Source organism: Cyanistes caeruleus, chromosome 7, assembly GCF_971803275.1.
Source record: "Cyanistes caeruleus chromosome 7, bCyaCae1.hap1.1, whole genome shotgun sequence".
Classification (NCBI taxonomy): domain Eukaryota; kingdom Metazoa; phylum Chordata; class Aves; order Passeriformes; family Paridae; genus Cyanistes; species Cyanistes caeruleus.
The window spans coordinates 5,223,624-5,247,841 of record NC_141707.1 but is presented as its reverse complement, the minus strand read 5'-3'; the positions used below and the strand labels follow the sequence as shown (position 1 = coordinate 5,247,841).

The window sequence follows — 24,218 nt, the reverse complement described above, 5'->3', positions numbered from 1 at the left end:
TTTTCAGCAATCCAGCGGTTGGTAGGTATTATTTGCAACAGCAACTAATAAAATAAGAGTTGCTTTGCAATTTGGTGCACGGGCATCTTCCAGCACCCATGATGTTCTTGGCAATGAGGATGGGATGCCCAGAGCACAAAAACCCATGGTGTTTGGAGCACGTGTGAGTGAAAAATGGACACATGTTTGAGTGTGGGTAAGAGAAGAGGGACAGGGTTTGGGCAGTGGAGCGTATGGTTGTGTAATATATGTTGGGATAATTTGTGTTTTATTGTACACATAGAAAATCAAGAATAAAAGCATGTTTTATGTAAAACAAAAACCACAAGCAACTTAAGATTGCAAAAGCAGCTGCTGGAAATCCAGGAATTTGCAAGAGAATGACCCAGAAATTAAGATAATACTTATCATAAGAGATAATGAGAAGAGCTGGGCCAGCCCAAGCAAAATAAGTGCTCTAAGGACCTGGTGATTAACGCCTGATACCGACCTGATGTGATTCTCCAGGACCATACATCTCTGTGTCGGTTTCCCAAAAAAAACTACACAGACTAAAAAAAAAGCTCACCACGATTCTACATCTCAAAGCCTTCTTCCTGAAAAACCACTCAAACATCATCTCCTTCTCAGAAAACTCATCAGCAGTCCAGCAGCAGAAATAGGAATATGTAACAACACAAGAAAAAGAAAGAAACTGAAACTGCATAGCCTCAAGCTGAAAAAACCTGTATAAAACACCGCTCTCCCAAAGACAAGTTGTGAACTTGTGGGAATCAGTGTGGCAGAGGCTGATTCAGAGTTCACCCATTGCCGATCCCGGGTTCGACGCTGACAGTGATTGTGGTTGTTTCCATAATTCGATTTTACAAATTTTTCAATAAAATCCCTATTGATAAAATGAGGCTGAATTTCATTTGTAACATTCTGAAATGGGAGAGGCTTGGAACCAGGAGAGGCTTGAGTGGCAGAGCCAGTAATGTGCGTAGCATGAGACATAAATTGCGTGTGTGTGCGTGCCCTGAAAGGCCAGAGGAAGTGCGTGTTTGAGACGTGCTATCAGCACAGGGCGAGTGGGGAATCCCAATCTGTGGATTCGCTCTGGGCGACTGCAAGCAGCTAGAGAAGGACAGGGTGATTGGGGTGTGTGTTTGATTGTATGAAACCCCTTTAATAAAATCTCCCCGTCTCCCCGTGGTTGGGTTGTGATAAGCATTTTTGAGGAGATGCCACCATCTACTGACGGGAGTTAAACTGCTGACTGTTACCGTTTCTTAATTAAGCTTACATGCCTAGGAATCAGGGGCCTTGGAGAGCCATGGAGAAAGAATTTCTCTTTTCAAAGAAAGGTTGTGATTGTAACCCTTGGATTGTGTTTTGCTGTGTAGTCTGTCAAGAGCCTTGGCTCTGAAAGGTATTTAGGTGGAGGATCCCCAAGTGGGGACTCTGTTTCCTTTGTAACACAAAAGAGAATAAAGAAAATAAAGCCACCCAGATAGCGATAAAAATCTTACTAGGAACTGGTAAAGTAACCCATGGCAGCAGTGAGATATTTGAGTTATTAGAGAATGGAATTTTGGGGACCCTAAAGAAACTAATTGACATTCTTAGGGTTGAGTGTGCCCAAGATAATTGGGTACCTGAATATTACGAAGTGAAACTCCAAAGTTGGGATAAAGAAACATTGTGAGAAAAAGAACTTCCAGGATGGGAGCAAATGAGAGTAAAGGAATTCCTAGGAGTAGTCCTTTGGGATGGCTTTTAACACATTGGAAAGAACTAGTGGGATATGTGATGCAGAAAGCAAGAGGGAGCTTGTTAAGTTCTGTACACAATGGTGGCCACTATATAGACTGGATGGTTTTAAAGGTAGCTATAGACCTAGCTGAGGATGATTGTAGGACAACACAGGAGGATGTTAAGGATGTATTTCCCCTTCAAGATCCTGGCTGGAATCCCAATGAACAAGGGGGACTAAGACAGTTACAAAGATACCAGAAATTAACAGTAAAAGGGCTGGAAAGAGCAATTCCCAGAACTATAAATTAATCAGCTCTATATGCTATTAAACAAAGTCCTTCTCAAACACCTTCTGAATTTTTAGATCAACTGCGCGATGCAATGTGGAAACATACCAGCCTGGACCCAGGATGGAGTGAAGGAATGCAGTAGCTAATAAATTTGTTTTTACTACAATCCACAGAAGATATCAGGAGGAAGCTCCAGAAGATCAGAGTCCCAGAGAGCCAGAATCTGGAAACCCTGGTGGATGAAGCCTGGAGGGTCTTTAGCAATTGAGAAGAAGGATATAAACAGGGGATGAGAAAATTGGTGGCATTAGTGAAGGAGGGGGAGAAAGAAAAATGTCAGCGAGGTCCACCAAAACGAGGACCACCCCAACTGGGAAGGGATCAATGTGCATTTTGCAAGAGATTTGGACACTGGAAAAATCAGTGTCCAGAAGTAAGAAAAGGAGATGAGCAGAGAAAAGATGATCAGAAAGGAAAGGGGGAGGTTGCTCATGTAAAAGAAGACTGAAGAGGACCGGAGTGCCCTACCCCAGGTGACCCTCTGGTTATAGCTCCCAGTCGAGGGAATAAAGAAAAAGAAGTGGGATTTCTAAGAGATACAGGAGCAACATTTTCAGTGTTGAATAAGGTTCTAATACCTGTGATAGTAAAAGGTTTTAAAAGCTTAGAAAATTCAGGGACTTATAAAGAAAGGTAGGCTTGGCAAGCCCTGGGAAAAGTAGGCCCTGGGAAATGTTAGGCTAAAGATCATGTCAAAGTGCACGTGTGTAGTCAGTAGATGATAAATTGTTAGATGTGATTCGAAATAATTACTGTTTATAGAACAAGAGGAACAATGTTAGGAGGCTGGGGAGAATCACAAGAAATCCATGCCTGGGTAAAAACAATGCATGCAATAGAACAATGGAAGTTTAATAATTAAGATGTAAGTTATATAATGATAGAGTATAAAACATGTTAATTTCAAAACCAAGTCGGGTCAGCTTTGGGTATGTGTACCCCTGACACCCAGAGCTCTTCAATAAAGCACCTTCATATAATCATTCCGTGATTATGTGTGTTCCTGAATGCTAACAGCTCTGTTCCTCTCTTCCAGCCCTTGAATTATGGCACACAACATCAGCCCCGCCATCAGAAGCCTGGCAATTCAAAAATTTTATATCCTCCAGGCAGTAGAGAGAACTCAATATTCCATCTTTGGAAACCTGCAAGATCAGCTCCACATGGCATAGAGGACACGGTCTCATCTCTCAGGCCTTGACTGGATGCGCTGCTGGAGCTCTGCTGAGAGCTGATCTGGGAGGCTCTGTCTGCTGGGGCCACCTGAGCCAGCCAGGATTTTATTTTTCTGCAAAATTGTTCTTTCCTTATTTTTGTTTTTGTTTACTATGTAAATATAGGATAGGTTCTAAATATAGACTCCCAAGAGCTTTCTTTTGCTGCCCAAGGTCTGCAGGATACCGGAGAAGAGAGGGAAAAGGGTGCTTGTGCTCAGCAACCTGCCAGAGTGTGCAGTGGTGCAGAGAAAATGGCCAGAAACCCCTTGGCCTTTGGTGGTTCTTCTGAAGGCGCAAGCCCTGTCCCAGCCAGGAAGCGCCATCTGTGTCCTCGTGCCCGTGTGGTGCTGGCTGGGTTGCTGAGGGCTCCCAGGTGCCTCTTGATGCAGCTCCTCTGGAGCTCCTGTGGGGCTGCGGCGCTGCTGGCGGGCCACGCTGGGGGAGACCCTGAGGGAACAGGGTGCTGGGAGGCCATGAAGGGATGAGGGGCTGTGGAGGCCCTGACGGGACAAGGCCGTGGGAAGGCACAAGGGGGATGTGTGAGGGAGTGGGTGTCAGGAGACTCCAAGGGGACAGGAGGCCCCTGAGGGGCCGGGGTGGTGGGAAGAGCTGAGGAACTGGGTGTCAGAGGCCATAAGCAGCCCCCGGGCAGCCGCCTGGTTCCTGACACCCGGCTGTTCTGGCGCTTCCCCAAAATGTCTGCCAGGCCTGCAGCAGAAGCCCTTGGGGCTGGGACAGTACACCTCCAGGAGGGTGGGGTCAGCCCGAGGTGTGCTCAGCCTGGGCTGGCTGGGGACATGAAGGGCAGGGGGTGCTGCCAGGCCACGGCCACTGGGTGCCTGCCATAAGGGGCAGTGGGCAGAGGCAGGGCTGGCGGCCAGGCCGGGCCCTCGCGGCTGCCCAGGCCACGCTGCTGTGACCGAGGCCCCCCTGACACAGAGCTCGGGGCCCGCAGAGCTGCTGCCACCATGGGGAGGGCGGCGGTGTCTCCTCCAGCAGGGCTGCCCAGTGGCTGCTGCCCAAGCGGCTCTGGAGCCCACAGAAACAGCAGCAGAGTGTGCACAGGAACAGCAGCAGCCCCAGCGTCGGCACCTGCGAACTGAGGCGTCCGCAGCAGCCGGCTGCCAGACAGGGGGAGGCTGTGGGCACAGCTGCCTTTGGTTTGGCAAAAGGCCTCAGCAGAATTGGCCACAATGGCTTTCTCTTGACTTGCCAGCCTCACAGCAACGCTTGGCAGCTTCAGCTGCAGCCTGTGCCCGTGACTGACTTGGATGGCCGTGCTTGAGGGCGGGCTCGCCTTCCACACTCCGGTGTCCCAAGGCAGCGGCCTTGGTGCCATCGTGACACGGAGAGAGAGAGACTCAGGACATGAGAACACAGGAACAGCCTGTTTGGCTCATTCTTGAGTTTGCTGCTCCTGCCTAAAATAATCATCAGGAATATATGCTGATGTAAAGTTATAGCCGAACACCAAGGACTTTTTCTGTAGTGTCTAAACTAGTGTAGAACTAAAACCTTGTGTGACTGTTCAGAGACTCTAAAATGCAGGGTGAAAATGACAGCTTTGGTTTGTAAGAGTCCTAAAAATTTTGACATATGATTTTTCAAGTCAGGGATTTTAATTCCAATGTGGAAACTACAAAAATATTAAAATTTGTTTTCATTGGCAACCCCTTTGAAATGGCATCAGCACACCTACAGGTGTACTGGGGACAGTACTTGGCAATTCATGGCTTCAGTTGTGGGAGATAAATATTTTGTCTGGGTTCACCCTGAAGTTTAAAGTTTTCCCAGGGCTTTGATTGACTGGTCACTGCAGGTAACTTTAATAAATGCAAAAGGATGTGAGAGCACAATTTCTGGAGAATGTGCACTGGGGATAGAGAGAAAACCTTGAAAACAGTCAGCAGGCTCTGGAAAACTTAAAAAAAATTAAAATTACAAACATAATGTAAAAATAGATGTAGCTCTGTGACTGCTCAAGCAGGATTCTATGTCTGGAGGAAATGTTTGACTTGCATCAGCTGTAACACAGACAGACACGCAGCAACTGGGGCCTTGAACATTTGTGCTACTGCAAACCCCTTCCATGAAAAACATCATTCCAGGAAGGAGCAACATCATCTGACAGATAGCAAGAGTGGCCAGCAATAGCTCCAGGAGCTCCTGCCAAGACCCCTACAGGAAGGAGCCCAGCCCCCAATGCACGTGGGCTTTGGCTTTGGCCCTCTGGCACAGAAACCCCCCAGGGGCACAGGTCTCTGGGGCAGGAGAAGGGCACCAGCACTGCCAGGGCTCGGCTGGGGTGGCAGGTCTGCCTCGGTGGGGACTCTGCCACACCTGCTGATTTCAGTGCTGCCAGGCCCCTGTACAGATTCTGTGCAAGGCCCCGTGCCCTTCCTGCTGCGCCTGCGTCGGCAGCCCTGGGGGCTCCTTCTGCTGCCCTGAGCCTGCAGAGCAGGGCAGTGTTTGCTGATGGTTTGAGGTGTTCCTAAAGATCCTGTCTTAGACACTTTGGGCAAGGGACTCCTTCCAACGTAGGCCACGCTGGGGGGATGGGGCAGAACCAGGAAGGTGGCAGGGCGTGCAAGGGCCGTTAGTGACACGGTGCAGCCTGGTAACCGTGGAATGGAACGGTGGAATGGACAAGAGCTGGCGGTGACAAGACCACACCAGAGTGCCTGGTGCATGCGACGGGACAGGACACGCCAGAGCGGTGCTGTGAGGAGCCCCCACACAGCCCACTCATTAGTGCCTGACCCGGAGCTTTTCCAAGGCGTAATTCCTACAGCTCACATTGTGAGCAGACTGTGGGAATTGGTGAGCCGGAGCTTCCCGATAACATCTGTTTAGAAGGTGCTCCCAAGGCCCGATTTTGTCATGGCGGGCAGATTCTTCAGGCTATTCAGGGTGTTCCGACGGAATAGAAGCACAGACCGTGGAGCTGCCCCAGCAGAACACCCTGAAGAGCCGGAGCAGTTCCAGCAAGGGCAGGATGGTGAGTGGCAGAGCTGGGCCGCAGGGCTGAAGCTGCAGCCAGCTGGGCCCTGCACCACCCCACCCCATCCCATCCCATCCCATCCCATCCCATCCCATCCCATCCCATCCCATCCCATCCCATCCCATCCCATCCCATCCCATCCCATCCCATCCCATCCCATGTGGACATGCCCAAGGACAGGACAGAAGAAGGGCTGGGGCTGACTCCCGCCAGTGACCGTGCTCCATCCCCTGAGCCACCCCAGGGCTGTCCCTGCCTGGGGAGTGCAAGGCTGGGCTGTGTTCTCCGGCCTCTCCCGCAGTCCCTCAGCTCTGGCTGCTCTTTTCCAGATGCAGCCATGGACAAGAGACAAGAGCAGGAGCCTGCCCAGGGCCGCTTCCGCAAAACGCTGAAGGTACCTGCAGCCATCCCCACCTGGGCTGGGCCTGCTGTCACTGCTCGGCCCAGCTCTGCACTTGCAGCACTCCATGGAACATGCCTCTCTTCCCTGTCCTTTCTTCATTCTGCACAGAGGTTCCGCCAGTTCCTGCCAATTCGGCATAGAAAGATCAGCCCGCTAGGAACTGAGGGCACAGCTGAGCCTGACTCCGGGCTGACCGAGCTCCAGGCAGAGCCTGATGTCAGCCCAGATTCAGCTGCGCCCTCACAAGACTCGGACGCTGTGGTGAGTGATGACAGGGCAAACTCTGATGTGGTACTGATTGAGGACATGGCCATTCCAAACCCCAGAGAGACTCAGGGCATCACAAATACTGACACTGTGCCCCCTCCCACCATGAGTCATGCACCTAATATGGATTTTTTGGAAAGGGGACTGTTCCTTCTGACCAGCAGGTAGCCAGCCAGGGGCCGGAACTGGCGGTCTCCCAGGATCCTGTGCCCCTTCAAGCCACATCCACAGGGCCCCCTCAGCCTTTGAGGCCAGCAGAGTGTGATGGGACGGTAAGCACTTCTTGGGAGAAGCTGGGGAAGTTGCTGCCTTGGACAGCACTCCAAGTCTTCCCCATTCCTACTCTAGGTGCCAGCTATTGTACGGAGCATCCACCAGCATCTAATGTGCTCCGTTACGGTGGATGCCAGGCTGCCAACTAACATGGTGAAGCTGGCTGAAGAACACCCGGACGATGTGGTGCTGACCCTCCTGCGCTGTGCCCCATCGTGTGACAGGTATGGGGCCCACGTGCCTTGAGAGCTCAGGGCTCAGCGGCCTTTAGGGCCCATCACCCTGCACAGCCGGTCCAATGGGCTCTGCCCAACAGGCAGAGAGGCCCAGGAGCCTCGGGCCCCTCTGTTTCCTGAGGCTGCTGCCAGTGCTCCCTCCCTGCCCCTCAGGGCACTGGGGCTCTGTCACCTGGGACCCCACAGCTACACAGGGCATGGCTCTGTGACTGAGACACCCCTGACACAGAGCTCTGATCCCACAGAGCTGCTGCCATAATGTGGCAAGCCATAGCCTCATCAGGACCAGCAATGGAGAAGGTGCTGCCAACTCTGCTCCATGTGATGGAGAACTGGCCCCTTTGCAGCATCTGCACCTCTGATGAGGACAACAAGGACGTTTTTGCTCTGGCTGTGAGTTTCTGGAACTGGCCTTGCCTGTCCCCTAGGTTGCTTCTCCAGCAGCTCTTCATCCTCTCCTTGCCTCAGGCTGGGCTGAAACCTGGGCTAGGGGCAGGCTCAGGGGGCACCGGGCCCGCTGCTCCCCGTGCATCTCCCCTCGGGCCCTGCCCCATGGACGCCTTAGCACTGAGCGCTGTCTTGGTGTGATTCTTTTGCAGGCAACTCTGGTGCTCTGGGTGATTATGCAAGTGCCTCAGAGCCATGAGGCCATGATGCATTATTCCGACTCTCTCTTTGCGGCTCTGCTGTTGCACGTTTTCACCACCACACAGCTGATGCCAGCAGAAGTTGATAACTTCTGGAGAGAATGCCAGGAGCAACACCGCCTTCCCGGAAAACCCAACAGGTGCCAGTCCTCCTGTCCTTCCCATGCCCTTGTGGCTGACACCAGTGCACCCAATGTGACCTGGCCTTTGCTCTGCACACAGCTTTGCAGTGCAGGCCACGAAGGCTCTGCTCTGCTTTCTGCACTATGACAACGAGTTGATGGCCATGGAGCGCAAGTGTGGCTGGGAAACGCTGCTCCATGCTGACACCCAGCACTATGCCGTGGGTCTGTTGGCCAGGTGAGACCCCTTCTCGCCACTGCCTCTGAAATGTGTGCCCTGTGCCCCCCAGGGTGCCCTACCACAGTCCCTGTGGTCCTGGCCAGAGGGCTTTGCCATTGAGGGATGTCTGAGCAGACTAGAGAAGTCTGAGAGGAGGGTTAGCCCAGAAGGAGCCCCATGGTCCCAAAGCACCCATGGTCCCCCCAGGGATGCTGGGGAAAGGCCAGATCTCCATGAGTCATCCCTGGGAGAGGTTTGGCCTCCCCCCACCCCCCACCTCTGTGTCTTGGTGCCATTTCCCCCCTTCCAGGGTGATGCGCCGTGACTTGACGCCCTTGTGTTACCATGTGGCACACCAATTTGTCCGGAGGCTCATCAGGGAGGAGGCACCTTGGGATCTGTCCTCCCTGGCATTCCTTGTGGAGGTGAGCCCCATGGCCAGCACTACCTCGCTGAGCTGCCTGCCAGCCCTGTCCCCTTGCATAGCCACAGCTGCCTGGGACGGTGCCCGCGCCCTGTGCTGCTGCCTGGGCCCAGCCCTGTGCAGTTCCAGGCTCCTGCCAGCCGGCTCCTCTGTCACTGCCCTGTGCCTTTCAGGTCCTGGATTGCCTGAACTTGAGTGACTGTGGGTACTGTGTCCTTGAGATCACATCAAAGCACCTGCAGAGCGAGTGCAGGCAGAGGCGTCGCCTGGCGCTCAGAGGCCTCGTGGTGCTCAGCCAGGAACCCTCGATGGTGAGAACGGGGCAGCGGCTGAAGCTGTGCTGGGCAAAGCAGCCCCTTGGGCTGGCTGGGCTTCAGGAGCTGAGGCAGCTGCTCCCAGCCCTCCTGCCTCACCTGCCTCAGTGCTTTGGGACAGGCCTTTGGCCTCTGGGCCCGGCAGCAGCAGGGTGGGGTTGCAGTGCCAGGGCGGTCTTGGCGCTGCAGCCGTTCAGGGCTTCCCAGCACAGCCTTGTGTTCCACACAGGCCACACCTATACGCCGCCTGTGTCAAAGCTTCCTGCAGCTGCTGAGTGACGCAGACGGGGAAGTGGTCGGCATGTCTCTGTCTGTGCTCACGAATGTGCTGAAGAGAAAAAGTCTTCATTTATCAAGGACTGCTGCCCCCAAGCTTGCTGAGCCACTTGTGCTCCTCTTTGACCATGTAAGGCTCTGTGCCCCGGCCACGGGCACTGGCTACTGCCCACACAAACTTTGGGCCTGTGGATTTTCAGGCCTTTGCCCAGATGGGCTGGAGAAGGTGGCGCTGAGATCTTTTCCTCCTTCCTTCCTCCAGGACAAAAGCCACGTGCAGGTGCTCTCCATTCACCTCTTCCGCAATACGATGAACCTGGTACTGGAAGAGGGAAAAACTGCAGTGGAGGGAATTGTGAAGCAGAGCCTGCTCCCGCTCATTTTGCACTGCCACGACGACAACCAGCGCGTGGCTGATGTGAGCTTTTGTGTGATGCTGGTGGACCACTGGGAGGCGGCTGGGCTGCCTCCTGCCCTGCTGCCTCCCAGGCTGCGGCCTCCTCCTGGCCTTGGCACAGGGATGCAACTCCTGTGCCCTGGGCAGCAATGGCATCTCTGCATCTCTCCAGGCCTCCCGGGAAACGCTGCACTGTGCTGCCACCTTCTTAAAGAACACAGAGCTCCTGTGTGTGCTGCCAACAGAGGATCTGTCGAAGATCACCGAATGTGTGGTAAAGGACGGCCTGGAAACCCCAGCCTCAGCCTGGAGAAGCTCCCTGTCCCCGGGGCTCAGTGTGTGGGGCTGGCAGCTGTGGCCCAGTGCTGCACCCATGGGAGCCAGCCTGTGCCTCACACGCTGCTCCCTTCCCTGGGACACACGGGTTCCTCTCCAGGCTCCTGTGGCCCTGAGCCGGGTGCCGATGGAGCCCCAGCCCAGTGGGGCTGCTGCCCGGTGCCTCAGGGCTGGGCGGGCACGGGAGGCCGGGGCTGGCCGCAGGCAGCGCCCGGCCGAGAGGCAGAGCCCGCACCGACCCTTCCCTCCTGCCGCTCTCTGCAGCTGGCACAGGACGAGAGCCGAGCGGCCGAGCACCTGAGCCGGGCTCTGCCATACCTGGACAGCCCACAGGAGTCCCTGCGAGAGGCGGCCGTCAGCTTCATCGGTGAGCCACGAGCCCGGGCTGGCTCCCGGCCCCGCCGCAGCTCGGCCCCGGCCCCGGCTGCTGCTGTCCCGGCAGCGGCACCCGGGCCCGGCGCCCTGGAGCCCCGGCTGCCCTCGGGGCTGCTGCCGGCCTCTGGCAGCCGTGCCCTTGGGCTGAGTCAGGATGCGGCAAGGGCTGGGGCTGAGCCCTGCCGGGGCGGGAGGCCGTGTGGCCCCAGGGCTGGCAGCGCCGCTAGCAGGGAGCTGTGATGCCGGGGCCCTGACAGGCTTTATGTTCCCAGGGATGGCCAGGATGTTCATGAACAAGGGCGCACAAGGAAGAGCTGCAGACCCTCAGTGAGGGTGAGTGAGAGCAGCGGGCTGGCACTGGGGGCTGGCAGGGGGCAGTTGCAATGCCTGGGATGGGAGCTGCAATCCCTGGCCCAGCTGCAGAGTGCTTCGTTCCCTGTCTGGGTGAGGGCAGTGTGGGCAGAGAGCAGAGAGATTTCAGGGACAGGGGTGGGAGTTGTGGCCAGCACCTTCTGGCTGATCCTTTTGTCTAGTTCTCTCTTGTGGCCATTGCAAGAGCCAGGTGGAATGTCCTTGGCAGGAATGTCTCCTAGGATCCCTGCAGATGCATGCCCTGACCGTGCCTCTTGTCCTCTCTCTTCCAGCCACTGAAGCCCCGACAAAGACACCACTCCATCCCACAGGAATCTGAATATCCAAGCTTAGTTTGCCAGTGAACAAGTGTCCCAAGAACAGTAGCAGGAGACACTGAAGAGGACACCACCTCCCAGTGCCACTGGAGATCCAGGCACAGCTGACAACTGGCACAGCTGAGCCTGTGGGATTTTCACGGGGCTTCAGCCCTCTCCCAGCCTGTAGATAGCTCCCTCCAGCCCTCAGACTGTGCCCATCCCCTTTTTTCCCTCTATTCTTCCTCCCTTTTGACAGCTCCTTACCTCCAACCCTCAGTCCATGCCCATCCCCTTCTTTCCCTTTCCAGCTCATCCCTTTGCTTCACCTTGCATTAATAAACAGTTTGCCTTTTTCACTTAACCTGCATCTGTCTGGAGTTGAAGGGACACAAATCCAGAGCACTGTGACACACAGGCCCCTCCTGCCGTTCTCTCCTGCACCGTGTTTTGTGCAGAGACGCAGAGGAAGGAGCGCAGATCAGGCTGGAAAGGTCCCTGTGCTGAAGGCCCGGCTCCACAGCATTGTGGAGTTCAAGGTGTTACTGAAGGCCAGTAGTGGGACAAGGAGCCTGGGTGTGTCAGGGACCAAAGTTGTGTCTAAGGCCCTGCCGTGTTCTGTCCTCTGTTGTGCACGTCAACATGATGGCGAAGAACAGACTTTGAAGGAAACCTTATGGGTTAACTGCTGGGAATTTGACCCTTAAGAGGAACAATGGATTGATCAATTGATGGGAAGTTAACCTGTGAAAGAGGAACAGTAATAATGAGGCTGTTATTGGCATGGTGACCTTACCTCATGTACTGGCCAAGGGTGAGATGACATGGTGACTGGGAAAATTCCACTCCAGGGGAGAAGATAGGAGGCTTGGTTCTGCAGAGGAGAGGCAAGAAGGACAAAATGCACGCCTTTTGATGCAGGGCATGTCCTGAAGGTGCATGGCCTGCCTGCCCCTCCCATTGGAACACCATGCTCCATCTCCTGCCGCTGCCCAGTGGCTTTTCAGCAATCCAGCGGTTGGTAGGTATTATTTGCAACAGCAACTAATAAAATAAGAGTTGCTTTGCAATTTGGTGCACGGGCATCTTCCAGCACCCATGATGTTCTTGGCAATGAGGATGGGATGCCCAGAGCACAAAAACCCATGGTGTTTGGAGCACGTGTGAGTGAAAAATGGACACATGTTTGAGTGTGGGTAAGAGAAGAGGGACAGGGTTTGGGCAGTGGAGCGTATGGTTGTGTAATATATGTTGGGATAATTTGTGTTTTATTGTACACATAGAAAATCAAGAATAAAAGCATGTTTTATGTAAAACAAAAACCACAAGCAACTTAAGATTGCAAAAGCAGCTGCTGGAAATCCAGGAATTTGCAAGAGAATGACCCAGAAATTAAGATAATACTTATCATAAGAGATAATGAGAAGAGCTGGGCCAGCCCAAGCAAAATAAGTGCTCTAAGGACCTGGTGATTAACGCCTGATACCGACCTGATGTGATTCTCCAGGACCATACATCTCTGTGTCGGTTTCCCAAAAAAAACTACACAGACTAAAAAAAAAGCTCACCACGATTCTACATCTCAAAGCCTTCTTCCTGAAAAACCACTCAAACATCATCTCCTTCTCAGAAAACTCATCAGCAGTCCAGCAGCAGAAATAGGAATATGTAACAACACAAGAAAAAGAAAGAAACTGAAACTGCATAGCCTCAAGCTGAAAAAACCTGTATAAAACACCGCTCTCCCAAAGACAAGTTGTGAACTTGTGGGAATCAGTGTGGCAGAGGCTGATTCAGAGTTCACCCATTGCCGATCCCGGGTTCGACGCTGACAGTGATTGTGGTTGTTTCCATAATTCGATTTTACAAATTTTTCAATAAAATCCCTATTGATAAAATGAGGCTGAATTTCATTTGTAACATTCTGAAATGGGAGAGGCTTGGAACCAGGAGAGGCTTGAGTGGCAGAGCCAGTAATGTGCGTAGCATGAGACATAAATTGCGTGTGTGTGCGTGCCCTGAAAGGCCAGAGGAAGTGCGTGTTTGAGACGTGCTATCAGCACAGGGCGAGTGGGGAATCCCAATCTGTGGATTCGCTCTGGGCGACTGCAAGCAGCTAGAGAAGGACAGGGTGATTGGGGTGTGTGTTTGATTGTATGAAACCCCTTTAATAAAATCTCCCCGTCTCCCCGTGGTTGGGTTGTGATAAGCATTTTTGAGGAGATGCCACCATCTACTGACGGGAGTTAAACTGCTGACTGTTACCGTTTCTTAATTAAGCTTACATGCCTAGGAATCAGGGGCCTTGAAGAGCCATGGAGAAAGAATTTCTCTTTTCAAAGAAAGGTTGTGATTGTAACCCTTGGATTGTGTTTTGCTGTGTAGTCTGTCAAGAGCCTTGGCTCTGAAAGGTATTTAGGTGGAGGATCCCCAAGTGGGGACTCTGTTTCCTTTGTAACACAAAAGAGAATAAAGAAAATAAAGCCACCCAGATAGCGATAAAAATCTTACTAGGAACTGGTAAAGTAAGCCATGGCAGCAGTGAGATATTTGAGTTATTAGAGAATGGAATTTTGGGGACCCTAAAGAAACTAATTGACATTCTTAGGGTTGAGTGTGCCCAAGATAATTGGGTACCTGAATATTACGAAGTGAAACTCCAAAGTTGGGATAAAGAAACATTGTGAGAAAAAGAACTTCCAGGATGGGAGCAAATGAGAGTAAAGGAATTCCTAGGAGTAGTCCTTTGGGATGGCTTTTAACACATTGGAAAGAACTAGTGGGATATGTGATGCAGAAAGCAAGAGGGAGCTTGTTAAGTTCTGTACACAATGGTGGCCACTATATAGACTGGATGGTTTTAAAGGTAGCTATAGACCTAGCTGAGGATGATTGTAGGACAACACAGGAGGATGTTAAGGATGTATTTCCCCTTCAAGATCCTGGCTGGAATCCCAATGAACAAGGGGGACTAAGACAGTTGCAAAGATATCAGAAATTAACAGTAAAAGGGCTGGAAAGAGCAATTCCCAGAACTATCAATTAATCAGCTCTATATGCTATTAAACAAAGTCCTTCTCAAACACCTTCTGAATTTTTAGATCAACTGCGCGATGCAATGTGGAAACATACCAGCCTGGACCCAGGATGGAGTGAAGGAATGCAGTAGCTAATAAATTTGTTTTTACTACAATCCACAGAAGATATCAGGAGGAAGCTCCAGAAGATCAGAGTCCCAGAGAGCCAGAATCTGGAAACCCTGGTGGATGAAGCCTGGAGGGTCTTTAGCAATTGAGAAGAAGGATATAAACAGGGGATGAGAAAATTGGTGGCATTAGTGAAGGAGGGGGAGAAAGAAAAACATAAGCAAGGTCCACCAAAATGCGGAGGTCATGGGGTGGCTTTACCTTTAAGATAGCTTTGGGAGCTAAGGAAGTTGAAACTGCTGGTGGCTGATGGGAGTCTTTTCTCCTGACCAATTATCAGTCATTTCTAAGGATTGACTGCAGTTTTGACCATTAAAAAGTTAAGTCAACCTGTGAACATCCCCTTAAGATGTAAAGCCAGAGCTCTCTTGTTGTCTTTGTTTCCTGGTTGTGAAAGGTACCAGAGCTCCAGCTGGCCTCCCGTTCCCTGCCCAGACCATGCAGTCCGGGCAGGGGCCGGGCTGGACCTGCCGCGGCTCCCGGCCGGGAGATGGGGCCTGCGGGGTTTGCCCCGGGCTCTGGCCGGGCCAGGCTGGTCCCTGGCTCGGCTGCAGTTTTTGCTGTGACTGAATTCACCAGAGACTGCCAAGTAAAAAAGAAAAAAAGCTCTGGACCTGCAGCAAGCTGAGACAGTGACCACACTCTCCAGAGCAGCCATGGAGAATCTTCCATTGCAGACAACTCCAGCTCCTGCTCGGTCAGAGATCACAGAACCATCTACAAAGCCTGGGCAAGATTTTAACCCTTTCATTACCCAGATGAGACTTGCAGATTAATCCTTTTATCCAGAGAGAGAAAAGGAGAGTAATCAACATGTAAATAGACTTTATATACTATCAGAGACAGTAAAGAAAAGAATTAAGCTTCAGAAAAGGTAGAGAATAAGGAGATGCTTTATTAGCTGAAATATTTTTCTGTTAAAGCTATGGAGATGGACAATAGGGTCTTGAAAAAACTCCTTTAATTCATGACAGAGTATATAGGGAGGAATAGAGTGTTCAAAGTTTGGATTTTGAGCAAAAGGTGGAGTAATTGTGATACAGCGAGGTGCTGGAACAGAGTGAGATAGAGTAATAGTTGAAGATTTGAGGCCTTGAGAGACAATGAGAAAACTGTTTCCAGGAAAGCTCACAGAGAGAGATGAAGAAGACTTTAGCCTTTGAATAACACATCCTTAAAATGACATCCCTAGACTCATGGCCCATACACACATCAGAGTGATGTGAAATGGGAGGAGTGAACTGTTGACAAGATTTCTGAGCAGCCGGCATCAGAAAAATAGAAAGCTATAACAGAAATAGCTTCTTGTGGGAAACTCCATAGATTAGCAGAAGAAGACTTCTGTTTCTCTACAAAGACTAATGAAAAGACTCTAGCAGGAATTGGGACTGTTTTAAACACCAAAGTTCCAAAGTTTTTGTTTCAATGTTGTCATGTGAACAAAAGAATGGTGGGTAGCAGGGGATAAAAAGGGTTTTCTGGAATTTTATTCTGGTGTTCTTATTCTTGTAGTTTGTTAATAAACTTTCTTTATTCCTTTTAAAGTTTTAAGCCTGTTTTGCTCTTGCTCTAATCCATATCTCACAGCAAGAAATAAGTAATTTTTTAGTTACTGTTTTAAAACCATGACAGAGGACCACCCCAACTGGGAAGGGATCAATGTGCATTTTGCAAGAAATCTGGACACTGCAAAAATCAGTGCCCAGAAGTAAGAAAAAGTGATGAACAGAGGAGAAATGATGGGAAAGGAAAGGGGGAGGTTGCTCATGTAAAAGAAGACTGAAGAGGACCAGAGTGCCCTACCCTAGGGGACCCTCTGGTTATAGCTCCCAATTGAGGGAATAAAGAAAAAGAAGTGGGATTTCTAAGAGATACAGGAGCAACATTTTCAGTGTTGAATAAGGCTCTAATACCTGTGATAGTAAAAGGTTTTAAAATCTTAGAAAATTCAGGGACTTATAAAGAAAGTTAGGCTTTGCAAGCCTCGGGAAAAGTAGGCCCTGGGAAATGTTAGGCCTTGTGCTTGCTAAAGATCATGTCAAACTGCACCAGTGTAATCAATATATGATAAATGATACAATTGTTAGATGTGATTAGAAATTATTATTGTTTAAAGAACATGAGAAACAATGTTAGGGGGCTGGGGGTCATCATGAGTAATCCTTGCTTGGGTAAAAACAATGCATACAATAGAACAATGGAAGTTTAATAATTAATATGTAAGTTATATAACGATAGAGTATAAAACATGTTAATTTCAAAACCAAGATGGGTCAGATTTGGGTATGTGTACCCCTGACACCCAGAGCTCTTCAATAAATCACCTTCATATAATCATTCTGTGATTATGTGTGTTCCTGAACCCTAACACTTGTAACAAAAGATTATGTGATGGTAAGGGGGACAACTGGTCAATCTGAAAAAGCATATTTTTGTAAACCTTTGAAGTATAAATTGGGAAAACAATGGGCAATTCATCAGTTTCTATATATGCCAAATGCTCCATCTACCATCTTAGGCAGAGATTTGTTGAAGCAGTTGGAAGCAAGAATAGTTTTTCAAAATGGAGAAATTAGCTTGGAGGTAAAAGACTGACAGTATGTGGGATGCTAATAAAGTTTAATGCTAATAACTAAAGAAATTAAAGGGGATAATGAAGAGGAAAATTTTAGAAAAATAATGGATGAAGTATTTCCTGGGGTATGGGCTTCTAATGCACCAGGAAGAGCAAAGAACGCACCACCGGTCCAAATTAAGTTGAAAGAGAAAATATATCCAGTGAGGGTCAAACAATATCCCTCGAGGATGGAGGATAAAGAAGGAACTAGCCCAATTATTGAAACCTTTTCACAAATAGGGCTATTGAAGGAGTGTCAATCTGATTTTAACACTCCTATTCTGCCAGTGAAGAAGAAGCCAGATGGGTCGTACAGGTTAGTACAAGATTGGAGGGCTGTTAACAAGATAACTGAGGATCTGTATCCGGTGCTTGCCAATCCCTATACCTTGTTAACCCATTTCACATCTGAATTATCCTGGTTTATGATTCGATTTAAAGGATGCGCTCTTTTGCCTCCCTCTCCATGAAGCCAGCCAGAAAATTTTTGCATTTGAATGAGAAAACCCCAAGACTGGGTGAAAAACTCAGCTCACATGGACAGTGCTGCCACAAGGGTACAAGAATTCCCCTACTATTTTTGGAGATCAGCTCGCGAATGGGACCCCCTGTCGGGAGAAGGACAGCTACTCCAGGATGTGGACAATCTCTTAATAGCCACCAGGAGCCAAGAGGCATGTGTGGACTGGACAGTAAGCCTTCTGAATTTCTTGGTCCAGCAAGGGTATGGAGTATCCCAGAAGAAAGCCCAAATGGTAAAACAAACAGTTATTTATCTCGGATATGAAGTGAGTGCTGGACAAAGACCTTTGGGGCAAGATGGCAAAGAAGCAATATGCCAAACCCCGAAGCCCCAGATGGTGAAGGAATTGAGAACCTTTTTAGGTATGACAGGGTGGTGCAGGCTGTGGATTTATAACTATGGGTTGCTTGTTAAACCTCTGTATGCTTTGATTACGGAGGGGGTCAAGGATCTTCAATGGACAAAAGAAACAAGGTGAGCCTTTGATGAGCTGAAAAAGGCCCTCGTGTCAGCTCCGGCCCTGGGACTTCCAGAAGTGAGTTAACCATTCTTTCTGTTTTCTCACAAAAAACAAGAGATGGCCCTGGGAATACTGGCACAGAGCCTTGGCCCATATGGGAGAGCAGTCGCCTACCTCTCCAAGCAGCTGGCCACGGCAGCCAAAGGGTGGCCGGGATGCCTCCGAGCCGTCGCAGCAGTGGCAGTCAATCTTCAAGAGACACGCAAGTTTACCCTGGGCCAGAAGATGACTGTGCCAGTGTCCCACACAGTATCTGCAGTACTGGAGGCAAAAGGGGGACATTGGCTTTCCCCACAGGGGTTCCTGAAATATCAAGCCATATTGGTAGAACAGGATGATGTTGAGATTGTGGTAACTAACACTGCGAACCCAGCTTCATTCCTCAGCGGGAGCATGGGAGAACCGGTGATCCACGACTGCCTGGAGACCATCGAAGCCACCTACTCCAGTCACCCTGAGCTGAGGGATACTCCTCTTGAGAATGCTGAGACCTGGTTCACTGATGGAAGCAGTTACATTATCAATGGAAAGAGGCACGCTGGGTATGCAGTTACCACAAGCCGAGAGGGAATAGAGTCTGGATCATTCCCAACAAACACCTCTGCACAGAAAGCTGAAATAATAGCTTTAGTCTGGGTCTTGGAGCTGGCAAAAGGACAAGAAATTAACATCTCCATTGACTCAAGGTACGCATTTGGGGTAGTCCATGCACACGGAGCTGTTTGGAGAGAAAAAGGACTGTTGAACTCACAGGGGAAAAATATCAAACATGCACAAGAAATACGGAGACTGTTAGATGCAGTAGAGCTACCTGAAAAGGTGGCCATCTTGCTTATCAAAGCACACCAAAATGTGAGCTCTGAATTGGAAGAAGGAAATGGTGGATAGAGAGGCAAAAGATGCAGCCAAAGGTACTAAAAGAAGCAGTTGAGGCAACATTAATACTGGATGGGAAAATTTCCATTAAAGGTAAGCCAGTGTATAATAAAAAAGTCAAAAAACTTACTAAAGCAGAGGGCACAAGTTACAATCAAGAGGGCTGGGCTATAACAACAGAAGGGAAACTTGTGGTACCTTCTTACCTGTTGTGAGCACTAGCACAGAAAGAACATGAGAAAACACATTGGCAAGTAGATGCCCCATATAATTACTTGAAAGAAAGAATTATAGCCAGAAAATTCCAAGGTATGGTGATACAAGTAACTCACCAATGTAGTCTTTGCCTCCAAACTAATCCTAACAATATCCCAAAACCTAAAACTGGACAAATTGGGAAAGTTTGTGGACCTGGGCAGCAATGGCAAATTGACTGACAGAATTGCCCAGCAAAGCGGGGTATCGATACCTATTGGTGCTAACTGATACCTTTTCAGGGTGGCCAGAAACTTTCCCTGCTTAGACAGCTGAAGCTCAAGAGGTAACCAAAGCATTATTGCAAGAAGTAATACCACATTTTGGAGCTCCAGCCACCATTTCCTCAGATAGAGGGCCCCACTTAATTTCAAAAATTGGACAACAAATCAGCCACCATTTGGGAATAGATTTGGAACTGCATACTCCACATCATCCTCAATCAAGCGGCCAAGTAGAAAAAATGAACCATTTGATTAGGCAACACATCGTGAGGTTGGGACAAGAAGCAAATTTAACCTGGCCTCAAGCTCTTCCACTGGCATTATTGAGAATCCAGACAAAACCAAAAGCCAAACTAAAACTATGTCCATTTGAAATATTGTGTGGGAGGCCACATGCAGTCCAAGAGGGAACAACACCTACTCAAGTTGGGGAAGAAACCTTGTACAGCTACATGGTGGCCTTGAATAAACAATTTCAGGAAACTGGAAAGTGTGTGGCTGGAGCCCAGAACAGGGAATTAGATGGGCCAGTGCATGATGTACAGCCTGGGGATTATGGGTATGTTAAGTCTTTTGCAGAAAAGACCCTAGAACCTCAGTGGGAAGGACCATTCCAGCTGCTCCTCACCACCTTCACTGCAATCAAGATCAAGGAACAGAAAGCCTGGATTCATCACTCCCAAGTGAAGAAAGCCCCCAAAGGAATCTGGAAAGTCACACCAGGTGAAGAAGAGTTGAAGCTGAAACTCATTCAGAACACTGAGCAAACAAACTCTTAGTCATTATGCACATAATGTGGAAAGTTGGGACTTTTGTCATTTTGGCCGCAGCTACTATTGAACAGCACCACGTAGACACAATATAACTGAGATAAACGGCTGCTACGGAAAAGCATACAATCCTCATGCACGTAAAGCTTTGAGCATGATGCTAAAAGTCACAAAGGCGAGTTTGTGGGAAGGGAGAAATGTTCGGGGGTGTGAGTACGAATTTGTGCAAGATGGGTTTCATGAGGCTCATCACCCGCCCATGAAAATCATCCGGATGGGTCCTGAGTGTTGTGACAAATGCTTGTCCATGTGTCCTGAGTTCAGAATGAAGATAGAAGGGGGTTCAGTGAAGAGGTATGATATTGATTTTAATATCACCCAGGTATGTGTTGCCCCTGGAAGCAAGGCCAAAACCACCCCCAAAGTGCTGAGAAAGACTGTGAGCACCTGTCATGGAGTTACTTTACCTTTAAGGGAGTTGGAGTTGCTGGGAAGTGCTTGGAGTCTTTTCTCCTGACCAATTATCAGTCATTGCTGAGAATTGACAGCAGTTTAGGCCATTGAAAAGTGGGATCAACTTGTGAACCCTACCTTAAAGTGTAAAAGCAGAGCTCTCTTGGGTCTTTTGTTTCCTGGCTTGAAGAGTGGCGGAGCTCCAGGCCTCCATTCCCTGCCCAGGCCATGCGGCCGAGCGGGGATGGGGCCGGGCCTGCCCCGTCTCCTGGCCGGGAGATGGGGGCGGGGGGGGCTGGGGAAGGTTTTCCTCGGGCCCAGGCCGGGCCGAGCCGATCTCTGGCTCGGCTGCAGGTTTTGCTGTAACTACATTCACTAGTAACTACATTCACTAGAAACTGCCCAGTGAAGAAAGAGAGAGGCCCTGGACTTACAGCGGGCTGGAGCAGCGACCACACTCTCCAAAGCAGCTATGAAGAACTTTACATCACAGACGGCTCCAGCTCCTGTTCAGCAGAGATCACTGAATTTTCTACAAAAGCCTGGGCAAGATTTTAACTCTTTCATTACCCAGATGAGACTTGCGGATTAATCTTTTTATCCAGAGAGAGAGAGAAAGAAAGATCAACATGAAAAGAGACTTTATAAACTACCAGTGACAGGAAAGAAAAGAAGCTTCAGGAAAGGTAGAGAATTAAGAAGATGCTTTAATTAAGCTGAAATATCTCCCTGTTAAAACTATGGAGATGGACAATGTAGTCTTGAAAAGAACTCCTTTAATTCATGATACAGGATCTAGAGAGGAATAGTGTTCAAAGTGTAAATTTGAGTAAAAAGTAGACTAAGTATGGTATAGTGAAGTGCTGGGAGATTTGAAGCCTTGAGAGGCAATGAGAAAACTGTTGAGAGATTTGAAGTCTTGAGTGGCAATGAGAAAAACTGTTTTCTGGTGAAGCTCACAGAAACAGATGAAGAAGACTTTTTTTTTGCCTTTGAATAACTTATCTTTAAAAATGCTATCTCTAGACTCATGGCCCATACACACTGCAGAGTGATGTGAAAATGGGAGGAGTGAACTCTAATAATAGCAGCTCTGGGCAGCTAATATTAGGGCAATAGAAAACTATAACAAAAACAGTTTTCTTGTGAGGAACACCATAAATTAACAGGAAGAAACTTCTGTTTCTCTATAAAGACTGGTGAAAAGACTGTAGCAAGAATTGGGACTGTTTTAACCATCAAAGTTCCAGAGTTTTTGTCTCTGTTGTCATGTGAACAAGGAAATAGTGAGTAGATAGGGGATGGAAAGGTTTTTCTGGAAGTTTATTCTGGTGTTCTTATTATTGTAGTTTGTCAATAAACTTTCTTTTTTTTTCCCGTTTAAGCTGTATGCCTGTTTTGCTCTGGTTCTAATCCATATCTCACAGCAAAAAAATAATTTTCTTAGTTATTAGTTTAAAACTGAGAGGAATGATGAGCTTGTCTTTACAAACAAGCTGTGGGTCAGTTGATAAGATGTAGCTATCAGTGAGAGACGACAGAAGCAATGGGATGGATTCCGGTAGAAGATCAAACAGGCACTGAAAGAACACTATGAATTCCATAAAAGTTAAGAAGGGATTATGCATTGGGGGTGGGGGAGGGAAGGTACCCCAGGTATCAGGCGTTCCGGGAAGCCTGTACCTCTCAAGTACCTCAGCCTATGGGGAAAGAGAGAAGGGACAAGCGGCCGGGAATTAGGATAAAAAGGAGGCTGCGCCCTCCAAAAATTTGAGAGACCCCAGGGCAATGCCCCATGGCCTCTCCCTTTATTCGAATAAAGAAAAAGGACTCCTCTGTCTCCTTTTTGGACATAAACCTCTGGTGTTCGTGGATTAATTTTCCTGACAATTTTTGGGGGCTCGGTCCGGGATATTTCCACCATCCGGGGCGGCGGGCAGCGAGCGGAGCTGAAGGCGCGCCTCACCCAGTTTCGGTGATCAGCTCCCCTTGGTGGCGGCCGGCACCGGGCGATCGATTGGGTTCCCGAGACTGTCCAGGAGACAGACGAGTGGCGGACCAGGGGGGTCCATGAAGAGTCCACAGGGAAGGACCACTGAAAACCTCACCGGTGAGTAAAATGGGATCTTCGGGGAGCAAACCTGGGAGGGCACCCAGGGAGGGTAGCACAGGCAAGCCTGGGAGGGCACCCAGGGAGGGTAGCACAGGCAAGCCTGGGAGAGCACCCAGGGAGGGTAGCACAGGTCAAACAGAGCACCCATGGAGGGTTGCAAGGGTACAGCCGGGAAGGGGTCTCGGCAAAAGGGATGACGATCCCACAATACCCCCGGAGAGTCCCTTGGGGAGAATGCTGAGAGCTTGGGACACATTATGCATTCACACAGAGGTAACTATGGAGATGATGGTAAAATATTGTTATTATGTATGGCCAGAGTATAAGATGCCAAATGGACTTGTATGGCCACCTTAGAAAACAGAATTCATTTGTGTTGAGTTCTGTGAAGGTATCTAGAGGAGAATTGGGAAAAAATGAATTAAAAGGGAATGTGGATTGATATGGTTTAAACAAACAACAAAAGAAATCTATGTGTTAAGAAAAAAAAAAGGAGAAGAGGAAAAACGGGGGGTGGGGAAGAAGAAAACAGTGAAGATTAAAATGTTTTTCCGCACCTTCCCCCGTCTTGTCCTCTGGTGGTACCAGCTGACCTAAGGCCAGCTGCAGGTCCCTGTATCCTCACCTTCCAGGGCAAAGGGATCAGGGAAGTGCTGTCCCTACAGCTCCACCTGAGAACAACAGTGGTGTAGGGGGAAGGGAGCAGCATATCATATCAATGCCTGGAACTAGAAGGGATCTCGAGAATCCACACCCGGTGTGGGGGGGCAATAAAGGAAGTCAAGAAAGAGTCTTTGGCAGCAGGAGATGGATGGGTTGTGTTTGTGTGCTGGAACAAAATTGGTTAATGGAGAGTGTGGAGAGACATGGTTGAAGCAGGGACCAGGAGTGGAGGTGCAGGACCAGGAACACAGGCTGGGGGCCTGTGAGGCTGCTGGGACTCAGCATTGGGCAGTGCCTGACCCCACCGGCCCCAGGCAGGGGCAGCAGCAGCTGCCGGCCCTTTGAGGCTGCGGGACGCCCTGGCCGCCTGTGGTGCTGCCGGCCGTGCCTGCCAGGAGCCCTGGAGTGGGGAGGAGCTGTTTGGACAATGTGGCAGGACAGGGACTGGCTCTGGTATTCGGTGTGTGGTAAATAGAGTGAGCACAAGGAGGAAAGGTGAAGGTGATGGCCTTTTTCAGGCCAGAGAAAGAAAAACCGCAAGGTCCAAGGGGTCCCCCGGGACAGAGGGGACGGGATCGGCCACAAGGAAGTGGCAGAGGCGTTCTCTCCCCAGCAAGGGAGACCCAAGCCAAACAGTGGCTGGGAAAGGATCAGTGTGCTGTCTTCAGGGCGTAGAACACTGAAAACGGCAATGTCTGCAAAAAAAAAAAAAAAAAGCCAAGAACAGCTGGACTG

General features: G+C 49.6%; 2 protein-coding genes across 10 annotated transcripts in view; both read left to right on the top strand.

The window, feature by feature from the left end:
• Nucleotides 1–24,218, top strand: part of LOC147652129 (maestro heat-like repeat-containing protein family member 7) — an 83,395-nt gene that overhangs the window by 38,574 nt on the left and 20,603 nt on the right. The gene's annotated exons all lie outside the window — the stretch shown is intronic.
• LOC147652131 (maestro heat-like repeat-containing protein family member 6) lies at nucleotides 3,815–11,627 on the top strand. 2 transcript variants are annotated; one of them, XM_086897352.1, is made up of 16 exons: nucleotides 3,815–6,302; nucleotides 6,635–6,699; nucleotides 6,817–6,969; nucleotides 7,140–7,247; nucleotides 7,324–7,472; nucleotides 7,730–7,877; nucleotides 8,084–8,271; nucleotides 8,354–8,491; nucleotides 8,784–8,898; nucleotides 9,071–9,208; nucleotides 9,441–9,617; nucleotides 9,750–9,905; nucleotides 10,057–10,158; nucleotides 10,485–10,587; nucleotides 10,868–10,928; nucleotides 11,240–11,627. In XM_086897352.1, exons 1-15 carry the CDS (start codon nucleotides 6,185–6,187, stop codon nucleotides 10,924–10,926), a joined length of 1,917 nt encoding a protein of 638 aa, XP_086753478.1. In that variant the 5' UTR covers nucleotides 3,815–6,184; the 3' UTR covers nucleotides 10,927–10,928; nucleotides 11,240–11,627. The 2 variants fall into 2 exon arrangements, with proteins under 2 accessions (XP_086753478.1, XP_086753477.1); XM_086897351.1 differs by having other exon boundaries at nucleotides 7,137–7,247.